This window comes from Quercus suber, unplaced genomic scaffold (assembly GCF_002906115.3).
Source record: "Quercus suber isolate HL8 unplaced genomic scaffold, Cork oak 2.0 scaffold_71, whole genome shotgun sequence".
NCBI classification, from domain to species: Eukaryota; Viridiplantae; Streptophyta; class Magnoliopsida; order Fagales; family Fagaceae; genus Quercus; species Quercus suber.
In genome coordinates this window covers 703,389-731,091 of record NW_027069536.1, presented here as the reverse complement: position 1 = coordinate 731,091, position 27,703 = coordinate 703,389, and the positions used below count along the sequence as shown (strand labels likewise).

General features: G+C 35.2%; 3 protein-coding genes across 5 annotated transcripts in view; all 3 read left to right on the top strand.

Annotated features, from left to right (window-relative positions):
• Window positions 1–209: 209 nt before the first annotated feature.
• LOC111990163 (phosphatidylglycerophosphate phosphatase 1, chloroplastic/mitochondrial) lies at window positions 210–13,643 on the top strand. Of its 3 annotated transcripts, none has more exons than XM_065773223.1 (6): window positions 210–903; window positions 1,007–1,085; window positions 1,367–1,439; window positions 1,539–1,646; window positions 1,806–1,917; window positions 13,144–13,305. In XM_065773223.1, exons 1-5 carry the CDS (start codon window positions 243–245, stop codon window positions 1,887–1,889), a joined length of 1,005 nt encoding a protein of 334 aa, XP_065629295.1. In that variant the 5' UTR covers window positions 210–242; the 3' UTR covers window positions 1,890–1,917; window positions 13,144–13,305. The 3 variants fall into 3 exon arrangements, with proteins under 3 accessions (XP_065629295.1, XP_065629294.1, XP_065629293.1); XM_065773222.1 differs by having other exon boundaries at window positions 1,806–1,921; XM_065773221.1 differs by lacking the exon at window positions 1,806–1,917 and having other exon boundaries at window positions 13,144–13,643.
• Window positions 6,679–8,359, top strand: LOC136061500 (phosphatidylglycerophosphate phosphatase 1, chloroplastic/mitochondrial-like). Its single transcript, XM_065773247.1, has 5 exons — window positions 6,679–7,379; window positions 7,483–7,561; window positions 7,843–7,915; window positions 8,015–8,154; window positions 8,263–8,359. Exons 1-5 carry the CDS (start codon window positions 6,719–6,721, stop codon window positions 8,357–8,359), a joined length of 1,050 nt encoding a protein of 349 aa, XP_065629319.1. The 5' UTR covers window positions 6,679–6,718.
• Window positions 13,644–27,518: 13,875 nt separating the features above from the next.
• The window catches only part of LOC111997175 (MDIS1-interacting receptor like kinase 2-like), a 90,931-nt gene continuing 90,746 nt past the window's right edge, over window positions 27,519–27,703 (top strand). Inside the window, exon 1 of the mRNA XM_065773220.1 lies at window positions 27,519–27,692. Coding sequence (XP_065629292.1) covers window positions 27,593–27,692 — 100 coding nt within the window. The 5' untranslated portion in view covers window positions 27,519–27,592. The remainder of the gene's footprint in view (window positions 27,693–27,703) is intronic.

Genomic DNA, 27,703 nt, shown 5'->3' with positions numbered 1-27,703 from the left:
ACCCGGGTTTTTTTAATTTTTTTTTTAAGAGATAAGCCCATCAGTATTCAATAGAACTCCCAAAAGGTCGGTGGTACCAAAATTAGCAATGCACTTCTTTACCCCTAAAAATTAATAATAATAATAATAAAAAAAAGACTTACTACTTTTTTTTTTTTTGGCTAATAAAAGACTTACTACTTGCTTACTAGTAATAATTAGACAATATTAAAAAAAAAAAAAAAAAAAAACAAAAACAGAAAATGCAGGCAACCTCCTTTGCTCCACTCCCCAACTGCTGTTACCCCATTATTCCAAACCAGTATTTACACTTCCAACCTCTCCATCTCAAGAGACCAAAACCCACTTACCTCTCCCTCTCAAATAACCAACACATCACTGCCCTCACTCTAATTCCAACAACCACTGCCACCAAACCACTGCAAAATACTAATAACAACCCTGACCCTGACCCAGATCTCAACTCTTCACTCTTTCCACAATTTTACTCTTGCATTGCCACTGACGAGGGAAATAACCAAAACCCAGATACCCAAAACCAAGGAAAAGAAGAGAACTACAGAGATAAAGAGACCAAAAAGGTCTGGGGAATTTTCACGAACATGTGGTGGGCAGAATTAAAAGCAGCGATGGGCCAGAGAATTAACTTCGAAGGTATTGCTAGTTCAACTATGGTTGTGGTAAAGGACCATCACCTGGCTTTGCCGCACGTGGCGGTGCCCGATATAAGGTACATTGATTGGGCTGAGCTGCATAGGAAGGGTTTTAGGGGTGTTGTGTTTGATAAGGATAATACTATCACTGTACCTTACTCATTGACTTTGTGGGGGCCTCTTGGTTCGTCTCTGGAGCGGTGTAAATCAGTATTTGGCCCGGATATTGCCGTGTTCAGCAACTCTGCTGGTAATTTGGGCATGACCCATTTGCAAATTTTTTGCTTATTTTATTGTTGGTGGTGTTGTTTTTGTCAGTGTGTTGTCTTATGTTCTTGTTGTTATGGTTTTAGGGCTGTGTGAATATGACCTTGATGGTTCAAAAGCTAGGGCACTCGAAGGGGCTATTGGAATTAAAGTAATAAGGCATAGTGAGTGTTTCTTTCTTTTTGTTAAGTTTAAATTTTGCAAAAATGTTATACAGTGACCACATTCTATAGCTTTATAAAATGCTGTGCTAATTGCGCAAAATAGTAGCAACTCCAAGTCAAAACATTAGGCGTATTTTTAGCCTTAAAACTTTAGTTCCCTGCTTATTACTTGCTGAATTTACTTAGTTAATGTGGCCTGTAGATGTTAAGTCACGATTAATTTATGTGAAAGGTGCCAAGTTTATATAGCATTGATTTCATGTTCTATATGTTATGCTCTAGGGTGAAGAAACCTGCTGGAACGGCTGAAGAAATTGAGAAGCACTTTGGTTGTAAATCCTCGCAACTTATCATGGTAGATAAGAATTCTCTGAAAGGCTTGAATATATGGTTTTAATTTTTGTTGTAAATTTTTGTTGTAAAAATATTTGTATCATAATTATATTTGTGGCAGGTTGGTGACCGGCCATTAACAGATATTGTGTATGGGAATAGAAATGGATTTCTGACTATTTTGACTGGACCTTTAAGTCTTGCTGAGGAGCCATTCATTGTTAGGCAGGTTGGTTATTTTTATAGTTTCATTTCCTCTTTGTTGCACTGAAGGCAATTGCTATGACATTCTTGAAAAATAAAGTTTATGGGATGTAAAGTTGGAATGTAGTGTCATTCTTGAGATATGCTCAACTGAGTCTTGACAGCTCGATACATTGCCTCACAGATGAGTGTAAGATGGGAGGGAGCCTGCGGATTTATTCTATCCTGCTCTAGAAACCCCATTCTATCCTGCTCTAGAAAACCCTGATTTCTTTCATTGTCTTTGGTATCAGCATGTCGGTAATTCTTGAGTTTGCAGTGTCCTTGGCCACATTCCTTTACAAAACTCTTTTTCTTAGTAATTAATTTCCACTTGACTGTTTAATAGACTTATCAGAGTTCCGTCTCCCTGTACTGCAGGGCAGCCTTGGAATTTTGATTTTATGCTCTCTCGCAAATGGAAGATAGCAGTTAGATAGGTCATTGGAATTAGAAATAGGTATTTTAAAATTTTGTGTTGAAACCAATTAGGACTGTTTGTTTGAGAGTTGCCTTGGAGGTGGAGAGATGTTTTAGGGTATCAAAATTGGATTTTCAAGTTTTAAAAATAAAGGAACTAGATATTTTGGAACAATTGGAGAGTGCAGAGAATTAAATGGGAATAGAGGATGAGAGAAGTAGAAGAAAGAGATGAGAAGAACACGAAAGTAGGAAATCATATACTCAAACAGAATACACATTCAATTGTGCTTCAAAAAGAGTGGTAAATGATACTGCCATTTTCTTTGCTTGATGGCTTCTATGCTTCCTGGCCTTCAGCATTTATTTCCTGTTTATATTGTTTTTCCTCAATAAAGGGAGTATTAGAAAACCATTCGGACATATTTACTTTCACTTTCGTTTCATCCTATTTTTGTTAAGTATATGTATTGCATCCTTTTGTGTTTGGTGTTCTGTTTTCACTAAATGAATTACCTTCAAAATGTCTGAGGTTGATCCTACTCCACAGCTTCACAAATCACATGACAGACTTCAAGCAAAAATTTTTGTGATGACTATTTTGATGGTAGTTTTTTTCCTCCTTAATACTAAACATTATTGTTACTACACCACACCCCCCCCCCCCCCCCCCTCCCNGTGGGTGTGGGTGAATAAAGGTTGAAACCTTATTGATATCAGTATAAGTTAATTTACAAACAAAGTTCACTACTAATGAACTTTCCCTCATTAACTTAACTGCAGAAATTTCATGCAACAATAACATAAGCTCTCAGCTACCCATGCTGTGTATTTCATGCAACAACAACATAAGAACTAATTTCTAATTTCATTCCCTCAATACTTTAACCCAATCCAAACAACAACAATCCCACATTTCATATGTCAAAATCAAATCTTTATACCATACACAAGAGTTTAAAAAAAAAAAAAAAAAAAAACCAAATCTTTATATATTACTCATTTATATTTCCGCAAGTATGATTTCTATGACATCTTTGATTAACTAATCCAAACATAAAGAGATTAAATTCAACAAGGACTTGGTGTAAACCTTTCGGTTCACAATCTCTAATAAGGACATGTCATATCATCATACTAAAACGTAGATGCATTTGATCACATAAGATAACATCTTAATAAACACCATGTTTCAAGTTTTATGTAAAAGGCTAATGTCGTGTTATTAGGTGTGGTAAGATGTATTAAATTTTAAATAAAAAACTGATGTGATAACTTTTGCAACAACTCTTCATATGGCTGATTGTGGTTGGTGAAAAAAAAAAAAAAAGGACCCTGGGCACATGTAAAAGTGACAAATAACTAGTCATAGTCACTCTCAATAGTTAATATGTTTTAAACTTATTTTTGAAATAATTGAAAACAATGTACAATTTGCTTAGATATGATAAAGATTGAAACTTTAGGCATTAAATTGGTGGATTTCATTTTTTGGTGTAAGCATGATTCGAATTTAGATCTCTTATTCAATTGAAATAAACTTTATCAATTAAACTAATTAGAATTGTTTTATCCTATAATTCTTTTATTTACAGTTTGATTCTTGGCTACTTAGTTTTTCAAAATTAAAATAAAAAACTCCCTACCAAATCGTGACTTCAAAACTGTTTATTTATTTTATAAATATTTTTGAAAGCTTCTAGTTTTTATTTTTAAAACTAGACAAAATTTTAAGAACTTACTATTAATTAGACATTGACAGAACGAAATGGATAAAGTAATAAATTGTAGTTTACTGGTACATTTTCTTCTTGAATAGGTTTAAAATTCAAATTATTCTAAGGGCAAAATTTGTGAGATTTGCTATTTGTGAGATTTGTGGGATTATATGCATACAGGATGAGTAATTATTCAATGTTTCGGGAGTATAATAAATACGTGCTTTCTCTTCTCAACATAATATATACCAAGTTTCACCAATTAAATTTATAGTGAGATTTATTGTTCATATGAAAAGTATAGAGTACGCATTTATTATACTCCAAAAGCACTAAATAATTGCATGTTCCAAATGCATCTTTCATTTGACTATTTAATACAAACAATTACTTCTCATAAAAATGATATTGTTTTGTGGCATATTTGATGTTTGAGATTAATTTTGGCCTTTACACATCCCAGTTTAAAAGAATTTGGTTTATAATCACTTTTGAATTACTAAATAGTTTAATTCATGAGATCCGTTCTCAAGCATCACTAACAAGGAACAACCAGTGTGCAGGGTACGTAGTGTTGGATCCACACTCAGTTCATGATCAGAGCCAAGAGTTTCTGGAAATTGAAAATCCTTGGTGTTGGTGAGTGTGCTTGACCATGGAGGAAGATATTGAAGCTTCGACCCATGACTCGAGGAAATTTCAAATTTCGGGTTGGTTTGATAATTGATACCCACTTAGGTACTACGAAAGAAGAAAGGATCATTTATTGTTTGAGTAGAAACCAATTTCAGTAAATTAATTATTTGCCCCCAAATCTACAATTCTAATAGTAATGGTTTTGGAAAAACACCATTATTATGGAAATGTACACGCAGTAGAAAAATTACGACAATCCATTGAGATATGGTATGCTACAAGTGAATATTTGCGACAAGAAATAAATTCTAATTTTAGGATGACTGATCCTTTTAATCCAGTACATATGATGTCTTTTTCGGGAGCTAGAGGAAATGCATCTCAAGTACACCAATTACTAGGTATAATTCTCATGAAATGAAACGGTCTTATAAAATCATCTTCTTATAACAGGTGGCCGGGGGACCCACATTTTTGTAGTGTTAAATTATTATACAAATGAAATGTTATGTGGTTCTCAAATATGTGGTTAGATTTTGTATTTTTTTAGTAAATATTTTGAATTATTAAGCTTTTATATATTATTTGTTTTAATTTAAAGTTTAAACTAAAAATCTTACTTGCAAATGCTGCGTTAACCAACAAAAATATAAGGCCTATTAGGTTGTGTTGTTTAAATAAAGTTTTCATTGTTTAAACAACAAATGTATTTCTATAACACTTTTTTATCCACACGTATTTTCACAACACTTAAACAACGTTATTAGAACAACATTACTAAAAAGGCTCATAATAGTCAACATGCAATTATAGAATTACTCTTGATGGTGTCTATACTACTATTTAAGAGGCTTTTCCTTTTTTGGAATCCTCATTTTTTTTGGTTAAAAAAATGCTTCTACACCCCTATATTTAAGTAGAGACAAAATTAAAAACAATCTAGTAAAAATACAACTCTAATTTCTACAAAAATATTGCCTAAAAAATAGGGCCACTCTCCAAGTTTTTTTTGCTACAAAATAAACATGTAATATTTGTTCATTTCTTAAAGTTAGCCTTATGACACTCTTGGTTGTATTAGTAGTTTTAAATGCGTAATATTAATAAGAAAATGTGTAAACCTCAAATTGGAATGAATGAAAAATTATGACATTATTAAAAAAAAATCCCAATTGCACGCGCGAAGCGCATGTGATGAGGCTAGTTTGTTATTATGGTGGGGGAGATATTTTTCATATTATTGTTGTTTTATTTTCTTTCATAAATTATATGGGTAATTATTAGTGTACAATGAACACATAGTATATACAATTTATCTTTTGAATTGAAATCGTGATTTACGTACACACGTTTCAATTGTGAATAAAAATTGTAATTTGAAGTCACGATTTTAGTTTAAAAATTGAAACATGTGTACGTTATGTGCAATAGACATTGCTCTATAATTATTATGGAGTATTTCATTTTTATTTTGATAATTATAAACTTATAATAGGGAGGGGGGCATTTCACATTTGAAATATTTTAACCTTAAATATCCATTAAAAACATTAAAAAAAAAAACTACTATTAGAGATTAAAAAAAGAAAAGAAAAGAAAAACTCTTGGAGTATTTCCTTTTTATTAAGGCAATGTTATCCTTTTTTTTTTTTAGAGGAAAAAAGGCAATGCTATCCTGTTTAACATAAAAAGAAAAATTTCATCTCTAAACATACAATAGCAATTGCTAAAAAGAAGAGGAGAAAAAAAAGGAAAGAGTTTAACTCAAAATATGTTTGAAGCCACTCACCAATAAAAAGATAAAATATATACGGTCATATAATTATAAACAATAGTATTCATTTTATTTTTTTCTTTTCGGTGCTTGGAGGCTAGAGTCTAGAGCCAAACCTTAACTGAGAAAAAAAAAAATCGAAAGAAAAAATTCACGCCAAACAAAAACACAGAAAACGAAAAAAAAAAAAAAAAAATTACTGATGGGCTTCCTCAATCAAGGGTGGATGGGCAGGCCTGGGCTGGGCTAACTGGCCCACACATCCACACCCGGGTTTTTTTAATTTTTTTTTTAAGAGATAAGCCCATCAGTATTCAATAGAACTCCCAAAAGGTCGGTGGTACCAAAATTAGCAATGCACTTCTTTACCCCTAAAAATTAATAATAATAATAATAAAAAAAAAGACTTACTACTTTTTTTTTTTTTGGCTAATAAAAGACTTACTACTTGCTTACTAGTAATAATTAGACAATATTAAAAAAAAAAAAAAAAAAAAACAAAAACAGAAAATGCAGGCAACCTCCTTTGCTCCACTCCCCAACTGCTGTTACCCCATTATTCCAAACCAGTATTTACACTTCCAACCTCTCCATCTCAAGAGACCAAAACCCACTTACCTCTCCCTCTCAAATAACCAACACATCACTGCCCTCACTCTAATTCCAACAACCACTGCCACCAAACCACTGCAAAATACTAATAACAACCCTGACCCTGACCCAGATCTCAACTCTTCACTCTTTCCACAATTTTACTCTTGCATTGCCACTGACGAGGGAAATAACCAAAACCCAGATACCCAAAACCAAGGAAAAGAAGAGAACTACAGAGATAAAGAGACCAAAAAGGTCTGGGGAATTTTCACGAACATGTGGTGGGCAGAATTAAAAGCAGCGATGGGCCAGAGAATTAACTTCGAAGGTATTGCTAGTTCAACTATGGTTGTGGTAAAGGACCATCACCTGGCTTTGCCGCACGTGGCGGTGCCCGATATAAGGTACATTGATTGGGCTGAGCTGCATAGGAAGGGTTTTAGGGGTGTTGTGTTTGATAAGGATAATACTATCACTGTACCTTACTCATTGACTTTGTGGGGGCCTCTTGGTTCGTCTCTGGAGCGGTGTAAATCAGTATTTGGCCCGGATATTGCCGTGTTCAGCAACTCTGCTGGTAATTTGGGCATGACCCATTTGCAAATTTTTTGCTTATTTTATTGTTGGTGGTGTTGTTTTTGTCAGTGTGTTGTCTTATGTTCTTGTTGTTATGGTTTTAGGGCTGTGTGAATATGACCTTGATGGTTCAAAAGCTAGGGCACTCGAAGGGGCTATTGGAATTAAAGTAATAAGGCATAGTGAGTGTTTCTTTCTTTTTGTTAAGTTTAAATTTTGCAAAAATGTTATACAGTGACCACATTCTATAGCTTTATAAAATGCTGTGCTAATTGCGCAAAATAGTAGCAACTCCAAGTCAAAACATTAGGCGTATTTTTAGCCTTAAAACTTTAGTTCCCTGCTTATTACTTGCTGAATTTACTTAGTTAATGTGGCCTGTAGATGTTAAGTCACGATTAATTTATGTGAAAGGTGCCAAGTTTATATAGCATTGATTTCATGTTCTATATGTTATGCTCTAGGGTGAAGAAACCTGCTGGAACGGCTGAAGAAATTGAGAAGCACTTTGGTTGTAAATCCTCGCAACTTATCATGGTAGATAAGAATTCTCTGAAAGGCTTGAATATATGGTTTTAATTTTTGTTGTAAATTTTTGTTGTAAAAATATTTGTATCATAATTATATTTGTGGCAGGTTGGTGACCGGCCATTAACAGATATTGTGTATGGGACCCCTCTTCCCCCACCCCCACATTGCCAGGGCAAAAGAAAAAGAAATAAAACATTATTAACGGCCTTGTTCTTTGTTCCCTTTTCAAATATACTATACAAAATGTGATTTTAAAATACTTATTTAAAAAAAAAGGTTTTAAAATGGCATTTTACATGAAAAGTAATACATGAATTTGGTTGTTCACTTAAAAAGTACAAAAGATATTGTAGGCTTGTTGGCAAGGGTGATTTGGACAAATTGGAATATAGAAATTTAGCTGGTGGTTCCACATTGTTTAATGTGGTGTCTTTGGTAGGAGAGGAATAATTGTCACTTTCAGCGATGTGAACGGACTAGTTTGAATCTGAAATTGTTCTTTAAATCATTGTATGAGTGGTTGCTAGATTTAGACTGCTTTTCCTTTTCCACCATATTAGATATGCTTGATCATTGTACTCTTTGATCTGAAGCTTGATATATCCGTGGTATACACCTTGTGTACAAGGGATATATATTTCTGATGAATAAATTTTGTGACTTACCAGAAATAAAAAGTAAGAAGATATTGACCATGAAGGAGAAATAGCAGTACAGAATTCTGGTTCAGTGGTTTATACAATCTTTTAGAGTGAGGTATTCTTAGCTTGAGGGTCTTCTTCACAATGCTTGGATTTTTTTCAGCGTGTAGAAAGTTGAGCAAATACTTACTCAGGACATGTTTTTTGGTTGAAAGGCCATTGGCAAACCATAGGAGCAATTATGGGACCATAAGAAACTGATTTAATGTGTTGGAGAAATCGCCCTGCATGTGTAATGCATTGGCATGTTTGTATCATAAATCATGTGAATCAAGAACATGAACTTAGAAAGATATGTAGGTAGTTTCTTTGCATCAATAAAATTCTGTTACATAAAAAGAGAGAGAGAGAGAGAGATTTCCTTCCGATTTAGAGTGAATTCATTCCATTTTAGGTTCAATTTTGGAGAAAAATTGGTTTGTTAGGTTAATTTGTTTACCTTAACACCAATTTTATTATACTTAGATACAATAACAACAGCAAGCCTTAATCCCAAATTTTTGGGGTTGGCTATTGATCCTCAACAAATTAGTCAGGGTTGGCTTCATGTATTTCCTCCATTCTATTCTATTTGAAGTCAAACTCCATTCATAATAAAGTGACTAAATTTTATGCTTGCTGTTGGCCTATTGCAATTGTTCTTTTCTCAGGCTTGAGATTGGTTGTGAACAAATATATTACACAAAGCATGGACACAGGAGAAGTTTTTATTATAATCAGATAATAATATATAAATTACAAGTATGCCCTCACAACAAGGGGAAAAAATTACAAACATAGATAGTGTCTATACTATGTAATATGTATTCTAACACCCCCCTTGAGTTGAGTTGAAGATATTGAACATGCTCAGCTTGCTTAAAATAGTATTAAAAACTCTACATGAGACTCTTTTGCTTATGATCTGCAAGTTGCTCTCTGGTCTTCAAAGTTGGAGTACAAATAATGCCACCATCTAGCTTCTCCTTAATGAAATGTCAATCAATTTCAACGTGTGTAGTCCAATAATATTGTACAAGATTGTGAGAAACATTAATAGTTGCCTTGTTACCACAATATAATTGCATAGGTTCCTGTGTGTTAAACCCCAGCTCTTTCAACATCTTGTTCATCCAGAGTTACAAATACCATGAGTCATTGCACAAAATTTGGCCTTTGCACTGGAGCTGGCTACAGCTGCCTGTTTCTTACATATCCAAGTGACTAAATTTCCTCACAAAGGTACAATCCTCTAAGGTAGGCCTTTTATAAGTAATAGACCCTACCAAATCTGCATAGTCTCCAATGGCACAATCTGTTGAAGTTCCAATGACTGTCCAGATCCTGTCAACATAAATTGAGAAGTTGGACTCTAGGTTTGATGCCTCGGATGCCCGACTAGGATCCATGGAGTATTCTATCCAAAGGTTGCTTAGTAACCTTGAAGGTAAAGCTTTACATACTGGAGATGATAACATTGAACCACCAAAACCTTGTGTTGATAGAGAAATACAAGTGTCAGCATATGTTGCTTAAATGTTTTTGCAGAAGAACATATTGTAGACCCTAAACAACAAGTGAAATATTTGAACCATGTGTAGTAGATTTAATTTGGCCTGTTGAAGAGTCAAATATTTAGCTTACCGTTGATAAGCAAGATTTCACATTACCTGATAGGGAGAAAGTTCAACTACTGAGCAACAAATAAGAGGGTACACCTATTGTGAAAAGTGACTTTTATTCTTTTCAGTGCAATGAGTTTGCTATCGTAAATTCATTGTACTTTTATTATCAATAAAGTTTGTTATTACCTATCAAAAAAAAAGTGAAAAGTGACTTTAATGCATCTATTGATCCACCTCCTCTATGGTGCATGAAGTTAAAAAGGTTGATTAAGTGGAAAGGATTGATACAATGGTACTTCTTGTGGATCAAGATAAGGATGTGTCTTTTGTAAGATTAATTCCACACATTAAATTTGTTTTGTATTTTTTAAAATTATATATATATATATATATATTATTTAAGTGGGGGAAGAGGGATTTGAATCCCGGACATCTCTGTTGGACATGCTAGACCATGCCATTGAGCTACGAGGCACTTGCTATTATTTTTTATCTTCAATTTGTTGGTCCATTTGTTTTGGTTTTGTCCTGCATCATGCATGTTGTGATGAATAGAAATAGAAGATTATTGAGACACAAAGGAATGATATATAGGTAAAAGATTTTGAGAAGAAATGTAATTTGATATGAGATATTGTGTGCAAGAACTAACTCCCTTATGAAGGGCAGTAGGAGTTTTTACATTATCATACTTATCATGATTTGAGGTAGGAATGAGATTAGAGACAACTTGAACCTAAGGAAGTTGGTTGACGTGGAGTAGGTAGTGCGAGGAGAAAGATATTGCTATATAGATTTTTTTTTTGATAGGTAAGAAAAAGTATGTTCAAGAAAACTGCTAGATGCAAATAAGCATCAGCATATCAAAAGTACAAAAGAGAAGGAACAGCAGAAAACAAAAAACAAAAAAGACATTAATTACAAAGAAAGAGAGTTAAGGAATAGAGGAAGAGAGTCACTAGATGTGAGTCCCCAAGCCCTAGCCCAATAAAAAAGGGAACCAGAAAAGAGGGCAAGCATTTGGTCCTCAAATCTATCCAAATCCTCAAACGTCCTCTGGTTGCGTTCTCTCCAAATACACCACATCAAACATAGCAGAACTAAGTTCCAAATGTAAGATGCATTCTTCCCCAACCAATTCCACCAACTAAATAGAAAGTCTGACATCGTGCATGAGGGAACCCATGAAATCCCGAAACTCCTAAAAACAAAGCACTACAGCTGATAAGCCTTCCCTCAATGTAACAACAAATGATCCAAAAAGGGAACCAGAAAAGAGAGCAAGTATTTGGTCCTCGAATCTATCCAAATCCTCAAACGTCCTCCGGTTTCGTTCCCTCTAAATACACCACATCAAACATAGCGGAACTAAATTCCAAATGTAAGATGCATTCTTCCCCAGCCAATTCCACCAACTAAATAGAAAGTCTGACACCGTGCATGAGGGAACCCATGAAATCCCAAAACTCCTAAAGACAAAGCACCACAACCAATAAGCCTTCCCACAATGTAACAACAAATGATCCACTGTCTCACCACAGCAACGACACATAATGCACCAGTCAACGAAGTCAAAGCCCCTAAGCCGCAAGTTATCTCCCATGGGGATCCTATCCCATGCAACTATCCAAACAAAGAAAGAGACACGTCAGGGTGCCTTAACCTTCCAAATACATTTCCAAGGAAAAATCATAGAGGAAGAGCCATGTAACTTATGATAATATGAACAGATAGTAAAGTCCCCATTTTTTGTCAACTTCCATTTCAAACGATCACCATCTTTCCCTTAGGGTACATTGGATGCCAAGAATTGAAAGAACTCGTCCAACACATCTGCCTCCCAATCATTAGGACCCCGATTGAAACGAACATCCCAAGTTCTCCTAACCCCTGCCCCTTGGCCTATCAAAGATGACTCTACAGAAGCCTCTCTATTTGCAATAAAATTATACAATATTGGAAAAGCCAGTTGGAGAGGAAGATCTCCACACCACTTGTCTTTTCATAGTTTCACTCTATCCCCCACCCCAACCTTATACTGAACATTGCTGTTAAAAACTCCCCCGCCCATCTAGATACTTCTCCATAAACCACAACCATGACCACCCCTTCCCAACTTAGAGGTCCACCACACCCCCCCTCCAAATTCTTCCCCAAACTTCAAAGCCATCACCCTCCTCCAAAGCCTATTCTCCTCGGTCTCAAAACGCCAAAGCCACTTTCCTAGTAAAGCTTTATTGAAAGTGGTCAATTTCCTAATACCCAAACCGCCATTAGCAATAGGCATACACACCTTATCCCAACCCAATAGATGTGTCTTAGGGTCTCCCCACAGGAAGTCCCTTTGCAACTTCTCAATTTTGTTTGCCACATGTGTAGGAATAGTGAATAGAGATAAAAAATAAGTGGGGAGGGTAGATAAATGTGAGATCATTCCATTTCATTCTGTTTAAAGATGAGGGACGTTGATTTACTTTTTAATTTGTAATTACACATGCACTTGTTGGGTCTTTAACTTACAATCTCATCCTCCAACTTACACTTGCAAGGGGAGGAGGTGTTCATTGGTAGATGAGAGACTTCTATTTGGTTTTGGCTAATATTATCTTAATACATTTTGCTGTGTAAGTTCCTTAAAAATGCAATAGATTTGAGCTCCTGAGGTGTGCAATTTTAACTAACATCTTTAGGATTTCATTAAATGAAATCATGCGCTCTATTGTTGAACCAGTGGCGAAGGATGCAATTTTTTGTGATGATTTTATTTATTGTTCTCTGTCCCATGTTCTGAAGAATGGTATATGCCTTCCATTGTCACAGAAAACAAAGTGAAAATGTTAATGAGATGATTTTGACGCTTGATATATAGAACTAGTTGATGAGATGGTTTCTTTTACTTCTATCTAATACATTTCGATCCTAATTGCAGGTGAGGAAATTTGAAACATCCCTTGTCAATCGCTGGGTTAGGAGAGGGTTGAAGCCAATTAGTCATAGTTTATTGTCAGATCCCATGCTTTGTGTGAAAGATCTCCCACCTTTGTGAGAAAACTAGTGTGGATATATGTTAAAGGGAGATTATTCTGGAGCAGCATGAAAAGTTAATGCTTTTGTCCAGTAAATTTGTATTATTATTATTATTATTATTATTATTAATTTTTTCCTTATAAAAGTTAATTTTGTATTATTTGACCAAAGTATATATTGAGAAAGGGGATGTTAAAAATGTGCAAAATGCCGTGGTACCAAAGAGGTTTAATCTTTCATGTATAACGGGCAACTGGTATCGCAGAAGAGGATGTGGAATGCTGCAAAGTCCAAAAGGAAAAATGATTCAGGATTTGTACTTTAATGTCTCTGTTGGAAACACTAAAATGTACTAATTGAGCTATATGACTCTTAAGTAATAGGTAGTTAGGTATTGAAGCCCATTATAGCTAAAACATAAGTTAGTTTGCTTGGATTTTATAGTCTTGTAAGAGCCAAGATTTTGACACAATAAACATATGTTGAATCCTGTTCATAAGCTTTTGGTTGGCTCAATTGGATCCCTTCGATGAGATTACTATTTTGTAAGAAGAAAATCCGATGTTAATTCTTAAAGGATCTAACAATTTGTTTTCCTTATTCTCAACACTAGCCCTATCATTTACAATATGTGACTTGCTTTCTTTGAAAAAAAATCCATTCTTGATTCTTGTTTCAAGAATTTTTGGAAGTAAAGGGTGTTGCAATTTAATTTGTTGCACATATACAAAACTTTGATAAGGCATGCACGCTGTTGCTAGAAGATAGTGATCCACACATTTGGACATTGAAAGTTAACATCACATTCTTTCCTTATAATAGTAACTAAAAAAAAAAGAACAAAACAAAGAATAAAAGGAAGTGGATATGTTATTTTGAAAGACAACATAGCTATCTATTGCTTAGGCATTACATTATATAAACATCAAGATTACAAGCCATTGTCGAGATGCATGCCTTATAATACTTGCTGAATATGTCGAATGTACAAAATAAAAACCTTTTTACAAACCAAATATATTTAATTTTGGTAACATCTACATAAATCCCAACTCCAACCTTATATTATATATAATAATAATAATAATAAATATCTATTGATGTTCATGATTTTTATTAACACTGGATTAATGACTAGCTTTGCTAAGGTACGTCCATACATTCATCGTTGTTGGTCTCTACATGTAATTTCATCTTTGTTTTGGCATATTTAGTAGATAAGCTATCTAATATCTATGCTAGATTGTACTGTTCAATAAATTATTGTTCAATATCTAAGGGCACTAAAAGTGATTTGTTATTTAATCAAAATGATTTCTACTTGAAGGATAATTATACAAGTGTTTTTTTTTTTTTTTTTAAATTTTTTATGCTTATTTATGTTTTATTATTTCCTATTAATCTTATACTATCATGAAAATTTATTTCAACTTTATTTCAAATATTTTTAGTCAATTTTGTTAATATTTACAAATTTAATATACCTTTATTTTTAGTTTAATTAATTTCTAAATTAATTATGACATCATCACAATTCAACCTCGATCAAATCTCGATTCAACTTTAAAAATCTTGAACCTCTCTATTCTTCGGTTCTGTGAACAATCCGAATTTGAAAACCATGCTCTACATGGTATCAGTACTCAAAAATCCTTAAAAAATACCACCAATTTATCTTCTTTTTATGTAGCTTGAGTAAAGAAAAAAAATCTTCATTTTCTCTTTTTTAACTCTCACTCACTTCTTCAGTGTGTTTCTCTTTATTTTCGGATTTCCCTCTCACTAAAGCTCTCTATGTGTTTCTCTTACTCACTTCTCTCGGACTTCACACAATGGCCGAATGGCCTAAATGTTTCTTAAGCTCCATTTTCTTCTTTAGCGTGTTTTATATGTTTAGAGCCTGTACCCAATAAAAAGCAAGAAACTTCTGTGTCTTGCCAACAACCACATTCAACGTGGTCTCCTATAGAATGTGGGCTGGGCCATAACAGTGCCATACACTCAATGACTCAATAATAGAAGCAATAAAAATTTGTCAATTCAAATGTTTTTTTTTTTGAAAAATATTGTGAAAATTTTGTATCTGTAACATTGCTCTAATTGAAAAACCATCATTACATAGAAGATTATTGATATTAAATTCTTTAAAGATTTAGTGTAAAACTTCCCCATTTACATAAACCACCAAAATATTTTCACATCAAAATTTTCAAATAAGAAAGTATGGAGGAGTAACACTACCACAAACAATAACAATCCTATTAAAATCTTATTCATTCTATGAGTATAAATATTGTATATTGCACTCTGTTTGTTTTGATATTAATATTTTTTGAAAAATAAATCATTTTTCAAAAAGTTTCTTCTAGAAATCTATTTCATTTTTTTTTTAAATGTTTGGTAGCAACATTAAAATGAGTTAGAAAATCATCTCTTAACATCTTTTATTTAGTTTTGAGTGATATAGAGTTATTTTCTAGAAATTTTTAGCGAAAAACAACTTTATCTTATGCTTCGCAGAATAAGAAAGTTATAAAATATGTTTCATCTAATCCATTTTTTATCATATAACCAAATACAAGAAAATACGAAAAACTATATTCACATAAAATCCTTTGTTGAAATAGACGGAGTGATAGGAATAAAAAAACACGTCATTTATGAAGAAGAATAACGTGTCATTGGTGCTGCTAACCCTATTGGAGAAGCCGCCCATACACCAACATCGTCAAATCATGGGATTTAAAGGGCATACCAACATCGTCAAATCGCAAGCGCACCAAGCACCAAAGTGCAAAGCCCACAACGTGTTATCCTCCCTGCCTTCATCACTAATTCAGCAAGTGGATTTTTATTGTAAACCTGAAAAGATCGACAACAGTAATATGGTCAATAACAATACGTCAATACCAACATGTCAAATACAATTTATCAAGCTTAGAAGATAGTACTGTGGAAGTAGGGGACATGGCCAATTGAATTGCCTAATCCTTCTAGGTAAATAACAATCTCGTGGTAGGAATCCTTGAGACAAGTGGAAGAAAATGGTGGTGATGCTTATAAGTTTAAAATCAATGTTGATTGTTCTTGGGATATCAATGGAAAGTTTATCTTATGAGACTATTTTATAAAATATTTTTTTTACAATGTGTGAGTCTCACACATATTGATCTCACATATTATGAGAGAGAAGTCTCATCAAGTATCTTCTTGTGTTGAGGACTCTTCTTTAATAGATTCCTCTAAACCAAATTGTAGCTTAACTTTATCATTTTTATTTTATTTATTTGCATTTTACATGTTTAACTTGTTATCTTAAACATGGCAAATTAAAATTACCACCCTTGTACGTTATTCACAAGCGCATATCTTTAGTCAGAAGTAGGGTATAAAGTCTTTAGTCATAATAAATCATAAAAATAAAATTCATAATTGTTGGAAAATAGTGAGGTCTAGTCAAACAGTAGAGGTGAAAGCAATTAAGTCACCACACATATATATCATAAGGCATTTTGACTATACTTTAAAATTGGGGTTACACAAGATATCCACCTAAAGGGAGTAATAGCCACTAACCATAGTCTAGTTCTTAATAATCATGGTTATCACTCACTAACCATAGTCTAGTTCTTAATCATGGTTACCACTATGACCCTATTTTGTGGCATAATTAATTGGTTTTTAATTGTAAATACCCTACCATGCATCAAAATACTCAAGGCATGGTGGACATTATAAGTAGTTGTCTTGCCTATATACTACTTCCATCTTGTTTCCTGTTTAAAAATTCTTTTTTTTTTCAAAGAATATTCTTTTTTGTGGAATATTTTATTTAAAAAGGTAGGAGTTCCAAAAACTATTCTCATTAATTTAAACCCGAGTTTAGTGAAAGAATGATATTGAATTTTTAAATAAAGTTAAATGTAAGTTAGAAAATTTATTGATTGAATTTTCATAGAGAACAAAATTTTGAGGATATCCTAAAATGAAATACATAATCAACAATTTGAAACAGAAAGAGTATATATTTAGCATGCAAATACAAGCATCATTTTATGATGGTTAACATGATGTGCTAGTGTGATATGTTAGGATTGATAGATAATAAAATAACATGAGTAGTACATCCATGTGAAAGTAGATTAGGATCTTCTTCATTACTTAAAATGTCCCCTTTACGCTTAAAATTTCATTTTATACATAACATTGTATGTATTATCACAATGTTATAGCCCTTATATATTTATGAAAGTTCAATATGGGTAAGAAACACCCTTGAACGTTTAGACTCCAAATTACAAAAATACCAATTCAACCTTTATATCAAACAATTAATGTGCGGAACATGATAACAAGCTTATAACAGAATTGATAAACAATCTAAGCCAAATATAAACACATCCACAGCAGTAAATATAAGGCAAAGATAAAGGAAAGAGAGATGCAAACATACGGACAACACACGATGTGTTATCGAAGAGGAAACCGAAGACCTCGGCGTAAAACCTCTCTGCCGCCCTCCAAGCGGTGATAAAATCCACTAAAGAATATAGTTGGGATACATGAACAGCAGAAGACCCTCTAAGCCTAATATACCCAAGTATCTAAGCCCTCCAAGCTTCTTGCTCCAACGAGGTTATGCCGAACCTATTTCTTCTTTAGCTTGCCGAATTCTGCTACTTGACCATAGCATCAACCAATGTATATTGGTTCCTTCCCAAACTGCTTCCCAAAGCACCAAATGGACCTTCTCACAGACGTGGATGTGGTGAGATAAGGGTTTGGTAAATGACCTCTCAAGGGTATGACAATGGAGAGGAAGAGATTAGAGGAATTTGTAGAGTCTCTTTAGATGAAGATTGGGGATGAGGCAATCTTATTTGTCTCTAGGATTTTCTCTCACAAAATTCTCTCTGGAACCTCTCTCAATATGATGGGTATAAGGGTGTATATATAGTAGGGTGAGAAGGGAATGCAAAACGTCAGTTTTTGCCAAACAGGGCAAGTTGGCGACTTGATCTCGCGGCTTGTCCAAGTCGCGAGTTCAAGTCGCGACGTAACGGCTTGGACAGACTGGAACTTTTGTCTTGTAGCGTGACAGCTGGCGCGACCCTTTAGCTTCCCAGTGTGCCTCTCATGTGCCAGCCTTTCGCGGCTTGCCAGTCGCGATCCACCCGCGAGCCCTAGCTGCGAGCCTCTGTTTTTCTTGCACACTCTTGAACTTTTCTTCGCATCTTCTCATACACTACCCTTACAATTTTCTCACCTAAATACAGAGTTGCTAAATGCTAAATTACAAGCAAATTGGTCACGGAATAGAGCCAATTAAATGGTTGATTAAATTCAACCTTACAATTTCCCCTTTTGGCTATTCCGTGACAAAACCCTACAACAGACTCTAGACTTAAACGTGAGTTGGGAACAGTTGGAAAAATCACTCACACCTAACTCTAGATTCTGTAAAGCTCTTGAACATATGAATAAGTAACTCCTGAAACACAATAACATAGCAATATCATTGTATGCAGAAAACTTAATATGCATATGGAGTAAAATAAGCATGATCAAGCAAATATGAATATAAGCATAAAAGCAATAATTCATGGCAAGATCAAGACAAGTAGTCACTTAAGCAAAAGTGATTACTATGTTCATTCATATAAGGAATGAACATCCGGACATGCAAAAATGATAAACTCAATTGAAGAGAATCATTTGCAAGTCCAACACTCAACCAATGCATACAAACATATATGCATCTAGGAACAATCCTACACGGGCACAAGAGTGTTGTACTTAAGATAATGCAAGACATTAACAAGTACCAAAACACAAAGCACAAAGGCTACATATGCAAAGTTTTGCAAATACATGGCACAAACCATACAAGCCTACAAACAGTGCATAAGAACAAGAAACAACCCTCAAAGCTTACAAAAGCATCAATGGGTACAAAACTACAATCGAACAGTGCTTAAAGCTAAATAACATCATACTATATAAGTAAACACCAAAGATTCACAAGTGTATCAAACTTAAAACACAAATATTTAAAACAGACTAAAAACCAGTGTATCAAACTTAAAACAGAAATATTTAAACTCCCCCTCAGAGTGAGCACTCCCCCTCAAGAGCTGCCTTAAAAGTTCTCCCCCTTTTTGACTGGAATGGCCAAAGGGTCAGTGATCCTAGCTGGTATGAATGCTGTCAAACTTGGCAGAGAGTATATCTAGCTGGTCCTGCATTGCTGTCATCCTTTCTGTCTGTTGATTCTGAACATCGCGGATTGTATCAAGTCTCTCCAGGATGATCTGAAGGGTATCAGGAGGTATAGGAGATGAGGTAGAAGGTCTGCTCCTCTTGACTCTTACTCTAGGTGTGGAAACTGGTCCTGCCCCTTCTGCTTCAGTCTCCATAGGATCACCTTCTTCATGGACACCCTCTTCTTCTTCACCTGGAAGACGACTCTGTATCCGTACTAGAGTAAATTTTTTGATGGCTGATAGAGGAGGCATGGGACTGATATCTTGTGGGATTACAACATCCTTTTCTTTGAAAATTCTCATGAGAAGACTTGGAAACACCAGCTTGGGCCTCGAGGTGGTTTTAGTTTCATCCATTATAGTATCAAAAATGTGGGAACTGATGTCAATAAAGGTATTTTCCTTAAGATCCATAAGAAAGATGGCTCTGGCATTCATCAATGTAGTCATCTTTCTTATAGGGTACAGATTGTACATCATTATTGTTGTTAAACACCTCATGTCTTTAGGAAAGTCAGAAGTGTTGAGACATCTCTTTTCTAAAACTCCACCAATCTTTTTCTGGACAGTTTCCAGAGAAACCATTTTGTCCTTGTAGTTCGTGAATTCATAATCTTATAACCCCTCCAGTCCTAAAACCTTATCAATGTCATGAGCATCTAAGGTAAACTCCTTTTTCCTCACCCAACAACTCAACTCCTCCTCCTTTATCACAACATTGGCATAGAATTCTCTGATTAGTGGTTCACACACTAAAGGAAAGTCACCCAGAAGTTTTTCCCAGCCTCTTCCTTCAAAGCATTTTGGAATGAATGTATCCCTCAAGTCATGTAAATCCACAAATCTCTCCTGGATGATTGTTCCTTTTACGAAGGAATCTCTGTATCTCGCAAAATGCTTGACTGATCTAAACAGGTTGCTGTCCATTTTCAGTCTTTTATCAGCCTTCTTAGCAGGAGTCTTCTTTTTAGAGGATGTGGAAGCCATCTGTAATCACTCAGAAAAGTTCAAAACAAGGGCACAACACAATATGTGGAAGAATACTCAAATTAGTAACCATGTAGTTATAAGGAAGAACAGAGTGTTGGGCAAAAACACAAACCAAGAATAGTTGATAACAAAGAAATAAGACATAACATAGTAATCACAGATTAACCAAGTTCAGTCTGTAAAGATGAAACTTTCATACAAACAGATGAAAGCAACTGTCACTGAAACTTAACCAAATGAACATGGAATGTGCAAGATAATCCCTAGAGGCAAGGTCACACTCAAGATGTGCTAATACACACACAGAACAGATTGAACCACAAAAACATAAGGTCATACACATGGTAAACTCAAATTTCATTTAGAGAAACATCACAGAGAAACCGACAACCGTATACCCAATGGGTATAACCATTCAAATATTGAATTTCAAGCATGAAAACCCATGAATGAGAAGGTGAAAATATGAAAACCCATAATGGAGCAAACCCAAGAAACTAGGCATTACCAAGAGGGAACAAACCAAACCATCAAAACAACATTTTTAAGCATAAATGATTAGAATACCCAAATAGCAATCCGAACAGTAAAACACATAGATTCAAGAATATTTTACATAAAACATGAAATTGGAGTGAAGAACAAGAAAGCCCATACCTTTTTCTTGAAGATTTATGCAGAAATGATGCAGAAATGAAGGATTTTTCAGTGAGAATCGAAAGCTTTGAGAGAGAGAGTGAAGAAGACAATGACCAGTCGCTGAAAATCGAGGGAAAATTGAAAAACAATTTTAAAAACTGTCTTAAAAAACGCAAAACACGCGTTTTTCGCGACTTAACCAAGTCGCCAGGGCAAGCCGCGAAACACTGTGAAGGTAAGATTCTAGAAAAATCTTCTAAGTGTTTTTCGTGACTGGAAGGTTTAGTCGCGAAGGAGTCGCGAGCTGAGCCGCGAAAATCTCTGAGTAACCCTTGCGATTGTACATTCCACCCGCGAACAAGCCGCCAAAATGAGCCGTGAAAAGAGCAAAACTCAAAATTTTCAAAAATTTTCTAAGTCTTTTTCGCGACTAGAATACTGACTCACCAGTAAGTCGCGAAAAATCTCTGATTGAGCTTGCGACTGGGGCTTGCGACTGTGTCAACCCGCGACTTAGTTGCCAAACCAGGGCAACACAATTTTTGAAAAAAATTTTGCATTTTTGTAAAAACAAGGTACTTTCCAAAAACAAAACAAAACACTAAAAAATCTTTTTGTGTTTAACTAACAAAGATTGAGCATGTGAAAGCACATTTTATCAAGTACAATCACACAAATGAATATGGCATTCATTGAACATAAACTTGTGTGATGTGTGTGGATATCAAAAGTGAGATAGTTCTTAGTCCAATGTGAAGCTTCAATGATCAATTCAATCAAGGCATACACAACTAGCACTAGATAATGTGACCTATCTCAATTATAGAAGCATGCATATATGACCTCCCACAAGAACTTGATAACAAATCTATGAAACTTTTCATTTGACTCCATATTCAAAATATCATTTGCCATTTTTGAGCAAAGAAACTCTCATTGTGAGATAGATGCCTGAAATTTTTGATATTTCAATTTATGAGTTAGCCTTTGGCTTTTTGAGCATCATACATTTTATTATGGTCGCTTTCCCTTTTTACTAGTCAAATACTAGTATGTGCGACAGGCTTTTGCAGCTCTATATCTCTTTTCATTTTGAGATTTACATTTAGAGAGCTCTTTTAAAAACATAAAAATAAAAAGTGGGAAGATATATAGGCATGAGTCTATGCATGTCTCAAGATCAACAAAACCATTCACTAATCATTCATGACACAGTTGAAGATCTATTTACAACAATCACATAGATTTCAGAATTTCTTCCACAATGATATGAGTGCAAGAGAGACAAGCTAAGCTCGTTAAATGCACAAAGCCATTAGTGCAAAAGTACAAGGCAAAACATGCTTTGAGACAAAACTCAACAAAGTGATCAAACTTTTTGGATTTTCAACTTTTTATGTGTTTTTGGATTTTTGACACGAAAGCAGTAGAAGAATGATCAAAAACAAGAAAAATGAGAAAGTATTTTGAACACAAACAAACCACAAATTAAACAGATACTCAAAAACACAACACTAATAACCAATCATATCCACAAAGAATAGGAAGAATTGATGCATGGACATGTTATAATGCTTATGTATGAGTACCCTTTGTCACCCACACGTCGCGTGCGTTTGGGGTGATATCCTTGACGGATCGGGTATGAGAGTTAGGACTTTCAAACCTCCTGTTGAAGCTCTCCAAGCAAGTGGTGAAGGCACCGATCATCTTTATCACGCCCGTCATTCTTGGATCATTGTTTTGACTTCTTGGTTTCTCACCACCCCAAGACCTCTTGTCATTCCTTCTTTCTCGTGACCGAGGTGCGCTTGCATTGTTGTCTGCTCTCAGCTTTTGACAGTTGAGTCTAGTATGCCCTCGTAGTCCACAATAGTGACACACATACTCAGTTCTAGGACCTCATTGTGGTCTTGAGAGAGATCTTGCTCTGGTTTCGTGTCTGCCCATAGATTGATTTCGGGGCTTATTCACCATCTGTTGCTTGCTCACATTCTTCTTCTCAGCCTTAACATTCTCAGGGATGGTTTCTTCTACAGTAGGCTCTATGGCCTTCACAAATTTCACTTCTTTGGTAGCTTTGGCTGATGAGCTACTTCCTCCGGTATACCCCAATCTGGACTTATCTAAAAAATGTTTTTGTGATGAAATAACATCTTCCAACTTTCTGGAGGAGACCCTTTCAATCTTGGCTTGCGCTTGCACCATCTCTTGCTCAAGGAATCTTACTTTGGTGTAAGCTTCTGATAACTCTTCATTTAGTGTCTCAATCTCACATTTAGCCTCTTTATATCTAGCCAGTAGACTTTTGTAGTCCTCTTCAGCCCTTTTCATCTTCTTTATCGCCGCCTTTGCAACCCTTGCATACTCACCTGATTTCTCAAGGAGTAAAGTATAATTCTCTTGAATACTCAAAGTAACTTCATCCTCTTCAGCTTCAGATTCTTCAACAACTCCAATAGACTCCAAATCAGAATGTTCACCAAGCTCCTTCACAAGTGTATCCAAGTCATTTGAGGATTCCACATAAGCAATGGTCATGAATGCGGAGAAATTTCCTTCTCCATCACGGCTCTCGTCAGAATTAGAATTTGATGAGTCCGAATCACTTAAAGTAGTGGCATACACCTTTCCTTTTGACTTCAAGTAGTTTGGACATTCCTTTTTAAAATGCCCATGCCCATTACATTCAAAACATGTAATTCCTTGTGAGGATTGGGAATCTTTACCATCTTTTCTTCGGAAGTCTTTCTTCTCTTTTTTGGCACTTTGGAATTTTCTTTTGTCACCAAATTTTCCACTATTCTTAAGCTTTAGGAATTTCCGGAAGTTCTTTACAAGATACGCCACATCTTTATCTACTGTATCCTCTTCCGAAGATTCATGAGACACTATCCTCTCATCAATTGTTTTAAGAGCAAGGGATTTGCTCTTCTTCGCTGAAGGAAGAGACAACTCATATGTCTATAGAGAACCAACCAGCTTTTGAACCTTGATTTCATCAAGATCTTTGCTCTCTTCAATGGCTGTAACTTTAGCACGAAAACTTTCTGGTAGTGACCGAAGGATCTTCCTTACAACTTTAGACTCCTCCGTCTTTTCCCCCAAATTAAATTTGCCGATGACCACCTCGTTTAGCTTACTATAAAAAGAGTCAAAGGACTCATCCTCATCCATCTTTAGCTGCTCAAAGCGAGTGGTCAGCATCTGAAGTTTGGTGTCTTTCACCTTCTTGGTTCCTTCATATGTCGTCTCCAGAATCTCCCATGCTTCCTTAGCAACAGTAATATGAGAAATCCTGTGAAATTCTTCTGGAGAGATACCACAAAAAATGGCATTCAATGCTTTACTGTTTGCATTAGCTACTGCAAGAGTTGCCTTGTCCCAAGTGGATTTGGCATTCACTGGCTTTGTCCAACCTATATCAATTGCATCCCACACAGCCTCATCCATAGAACACAAAAACGCCCTCATTCGGACTTTCCAAAAAGCATAGTTATTACCATCAAAAAATGGTGGAGCAGTGAGAGATTGAGACCTATCCATCTCAACAAGAGGTCAAGGATCACACTTAGGTATTAACACCACAACAAGTGTACCCGCTTTGATACCAATTGAAAGTTCAATATGGGTAAGAAACACCCTTGAACGTTTAGACCCCAAATTACAAAAATACCAATTCAAGCTTTATATCAAACAATTAATGTGCGGAACATGATAACAAGCTTATAACAGAATTGATAAAATATCTAAGCCAAATATAAACACATCCACAGCAGTAAATATAAGGCAAAGATAAAGGAAAGAGAGATGCAAACACACGGACAACACATTATGTGTTATCGAAGAGGAAACCGAAGACCTCGGCGTAAAACCTCTCCGCCGCCTTCCAAGCGATGATAAAATCCACTAAAGAATATAGTTGGGATACATGAACAGCAGAAGACCCTCCAAGCTTAATCTACCCAAGTACCTAAGCCCTCCAAGCTTCTTGCTCCAACGAGGCTACGCTGAACCTATTTCTTCTTTAGCTTGTCGGATTCTGCTACTTGGTCATAGCATCAACCAATGTATATTGGTTCCTTCCCAAATTGCTTCCCAAAGCACCAAATGGACCTTCTCACAGACGTGGGTGTGGTGAGATAAGGGTTTGGTAAATGACCTCTCAAGGGTATGACAATGGAGAGGAAGAGAGTAGAGGAATTTGTAGAGTCTCTTTAGATGAAGATTGGGGATGAGGCAATCTTGTTTGTCTCTAGGGTTTTCTCTCACAAAATTCTCTCTGGAAGCTCTCTCAATATGATGGGTATAAGGGTGTATATATAGTAGGGTGAGAAGGGAATGCAAAATGTCAGTTTTTGCCAAATAGGGCAAGTTGGCGACTTGATCTCACGGCTTGTCCAAGTCGCGAGTTTAAGTCGCGATGTAACGGCCTAGCCAGACTGGAACTTTTGTCCTGTAGCGTGACAGCTGGCGCGACCCTTTAGCTTCCCAGTGTGCCTCTCACGTGCCAGCCTTTCGCGACTTGCCAGTCGCGATCCACCCGCGAGCCCTAGCCACGAGCCTCTGTTTTTTTTGCACACTCTTGAGCTTTTCTTCACATCTTCTCACACACTACCCTTACAATTTTCCCACCTAAATACAGGGTTGCTAAGTGGTAAATTACAAGCAAATTGGTCACGGAATAGAGCCAATTAAATGGTTGATTAAATTCAACCTTACAATTTATATACATAAAAGTAATAAATTGTTCACATTCATAATATTACATAGAGATAGAATATATTTGGATTGGTTTTTTCTTCTTCTAACTTAGATACATGAATTTGCATGTAAATATAATTGACATATAATTAATATATGATTAAAAGGATTGTTACTTGACATGATATTGGAGTGTATTTAAAATCTAAAGAGCAGCATCAAATCATAAAACAATTAGAAGGAAGCTTGACTCGAAATTAGAGTGTAATTAGAATATAATTTAGATTCTTGACTAAGCATCCACTTTAATATTATATATGATGGGAGAGGGAATGCAATACATAGCAGACACTTGACCCCATGATGTCTTCCTCTTGAGCTTCCATATACATTCCTCCATCGCCGTAAGGTACTTTCGTCCCCACTACCAAAAGGACAGGAAATGTGCGTTTGAGGGTGGCTTCTCCAACAGTTTTTCTTCTTCACAAATGGTTTTTTCCCCTAACATGGAATATTTACTACAAAAAAAAAGCGCCTATGGCTGCGTTTTTAAACCGCGGCTATAGGTCACAAAAACGTGGCCATATCCCGATTTGACCTATAGCCCGATTATAATATTATAATCATAGAATAATAAGGTTATAATAGGATTTAATGTTGTGTGGCAGTCCATATTTTTTTATTTGATAGTTTTGATGTGAGAATATGTTATTGGAGGGTGTAATAGAGAGTTTTATTTTGAATCCTAGGATAATATAATTCCAAAGTGATATAAAATATAAGGATTTGGTGTAAAACCATAATAGTGTGAAGTCTATTTTTCCAACCGAAGATTAGATAGTAAAATACATGCTTTTTTTTTTCATTACTCTAATTTTGCAAATATATTAGTTATGTGACAAAAATTGAAATATATTAGTTATATGACCACTTTAAAAGCTTGAGTTTTAGAGACTTGAGCTCTAACTTGTGTATTTGAAAGTACTCGAATTTCACTACAAACTTTTAAATATATAACATCTAGCTCATGATTTTCTCATGGACTTGAGTTCCCACTTTGGAACAACTCAGAAACTTGAGTTTCAAAAGTAGTTATATTATAAAAATGTTTCAAAATTGGATACGTAATTAATATGTTTGGAAAATTAGCCTGGGTTAAAAAAATACCTAACACTCAATTGCAATCCTATTAAATGACAGGATTTTGGCTTATCTGTGTACTAAGTACTATAGGTAAGGTACTGTGGATCTACGGTTTTGTGCATTAAAACTGTTTAGGATGTGAAAATGTGAGAAGTGTTTGACTCATGTCTTAATGAATTCATGCATAAGAATGTTGAACCCACCAAGTGAGCCTACAGTCTCATGCTACCTAGTTACAAGGAAAAAGTAAAATAAAATAACGTTAATGCCCTCATAAAAGATTTTCAGTGTGGAGAATGTATATAAATACTACTATCGTACCCATACGTAACCATATAGCCAATCGTTTTCAGTTTCAGATCATCAAATTTCTTTGTTTTTGTTCTCTATCAACAATCCATATCATTGCAACGTCATGATATCCATTGCAGTGACACCGCTTTTCAATTGCATTGGTCTAAGTCGAGTCTTGTTGATCACCATTGTCTTTATCATCCTTGCCTTCACTTCTTCTTCCTTTGCAACTTCACCTTCCAATATGGGTCAAGAAGCAGAGGTTCTTCTGGAATGGAAAGCGAGCCTTGACAACCGAAGCCAGTTTCAGTTGTCTTCATGGGTTGGAAACATCACTTGCCAGTGGGTTGGAATTTAATTTCTTGCAACAACTTTAGCAGCATCTCTCATGTCAACCTCACAGGTGTTGGTTTAAAAGGTACACTCTAC

Coding starts and splice junctions, on each gene's coding strand:
- LOC111990163 (XM_065773221.1), top strand. CDS start 243: ATGCAGGCAACCTCCTTTGCTCCACTCCCCAACTGCTGTTACCCCATT. Junction 1,086..1,366: donor ATTAAAGTAATAAGGCATAG/TGAGTGTTTCTT, acceptor GTTATGCTCTAG/GGTGAAGAAACCTGCTGGAA. Junction 1,647..13,143: donor AGCCATTCATTGTTAGGCAG/GTTGGTTATTTT, acceptor TCCTAATTGCAG/GTGAGGAAATTTGAAACATC.
- LOC136061500 (XM_065773247.1), top strand. CDS start 6,719: ATGCAGGCAACCTCCTTTGCTCCACTCCCCAACTGCTGTTACCCCATT. Junction 7,380..7,482: donor CGTGTTCAGCAACTCTGCTG/GTAATTTGGGCA, acceptor TTATGGTTTTAG/GGCTGTGTGAATATGACCTT. Junction 7,916..8,014: donor AATCCTCGCAACTTATCATG/GTAGATAAGAAT, acceptor TATTTGTGGCAG/GTTGGTGACCGGCCATTAAC.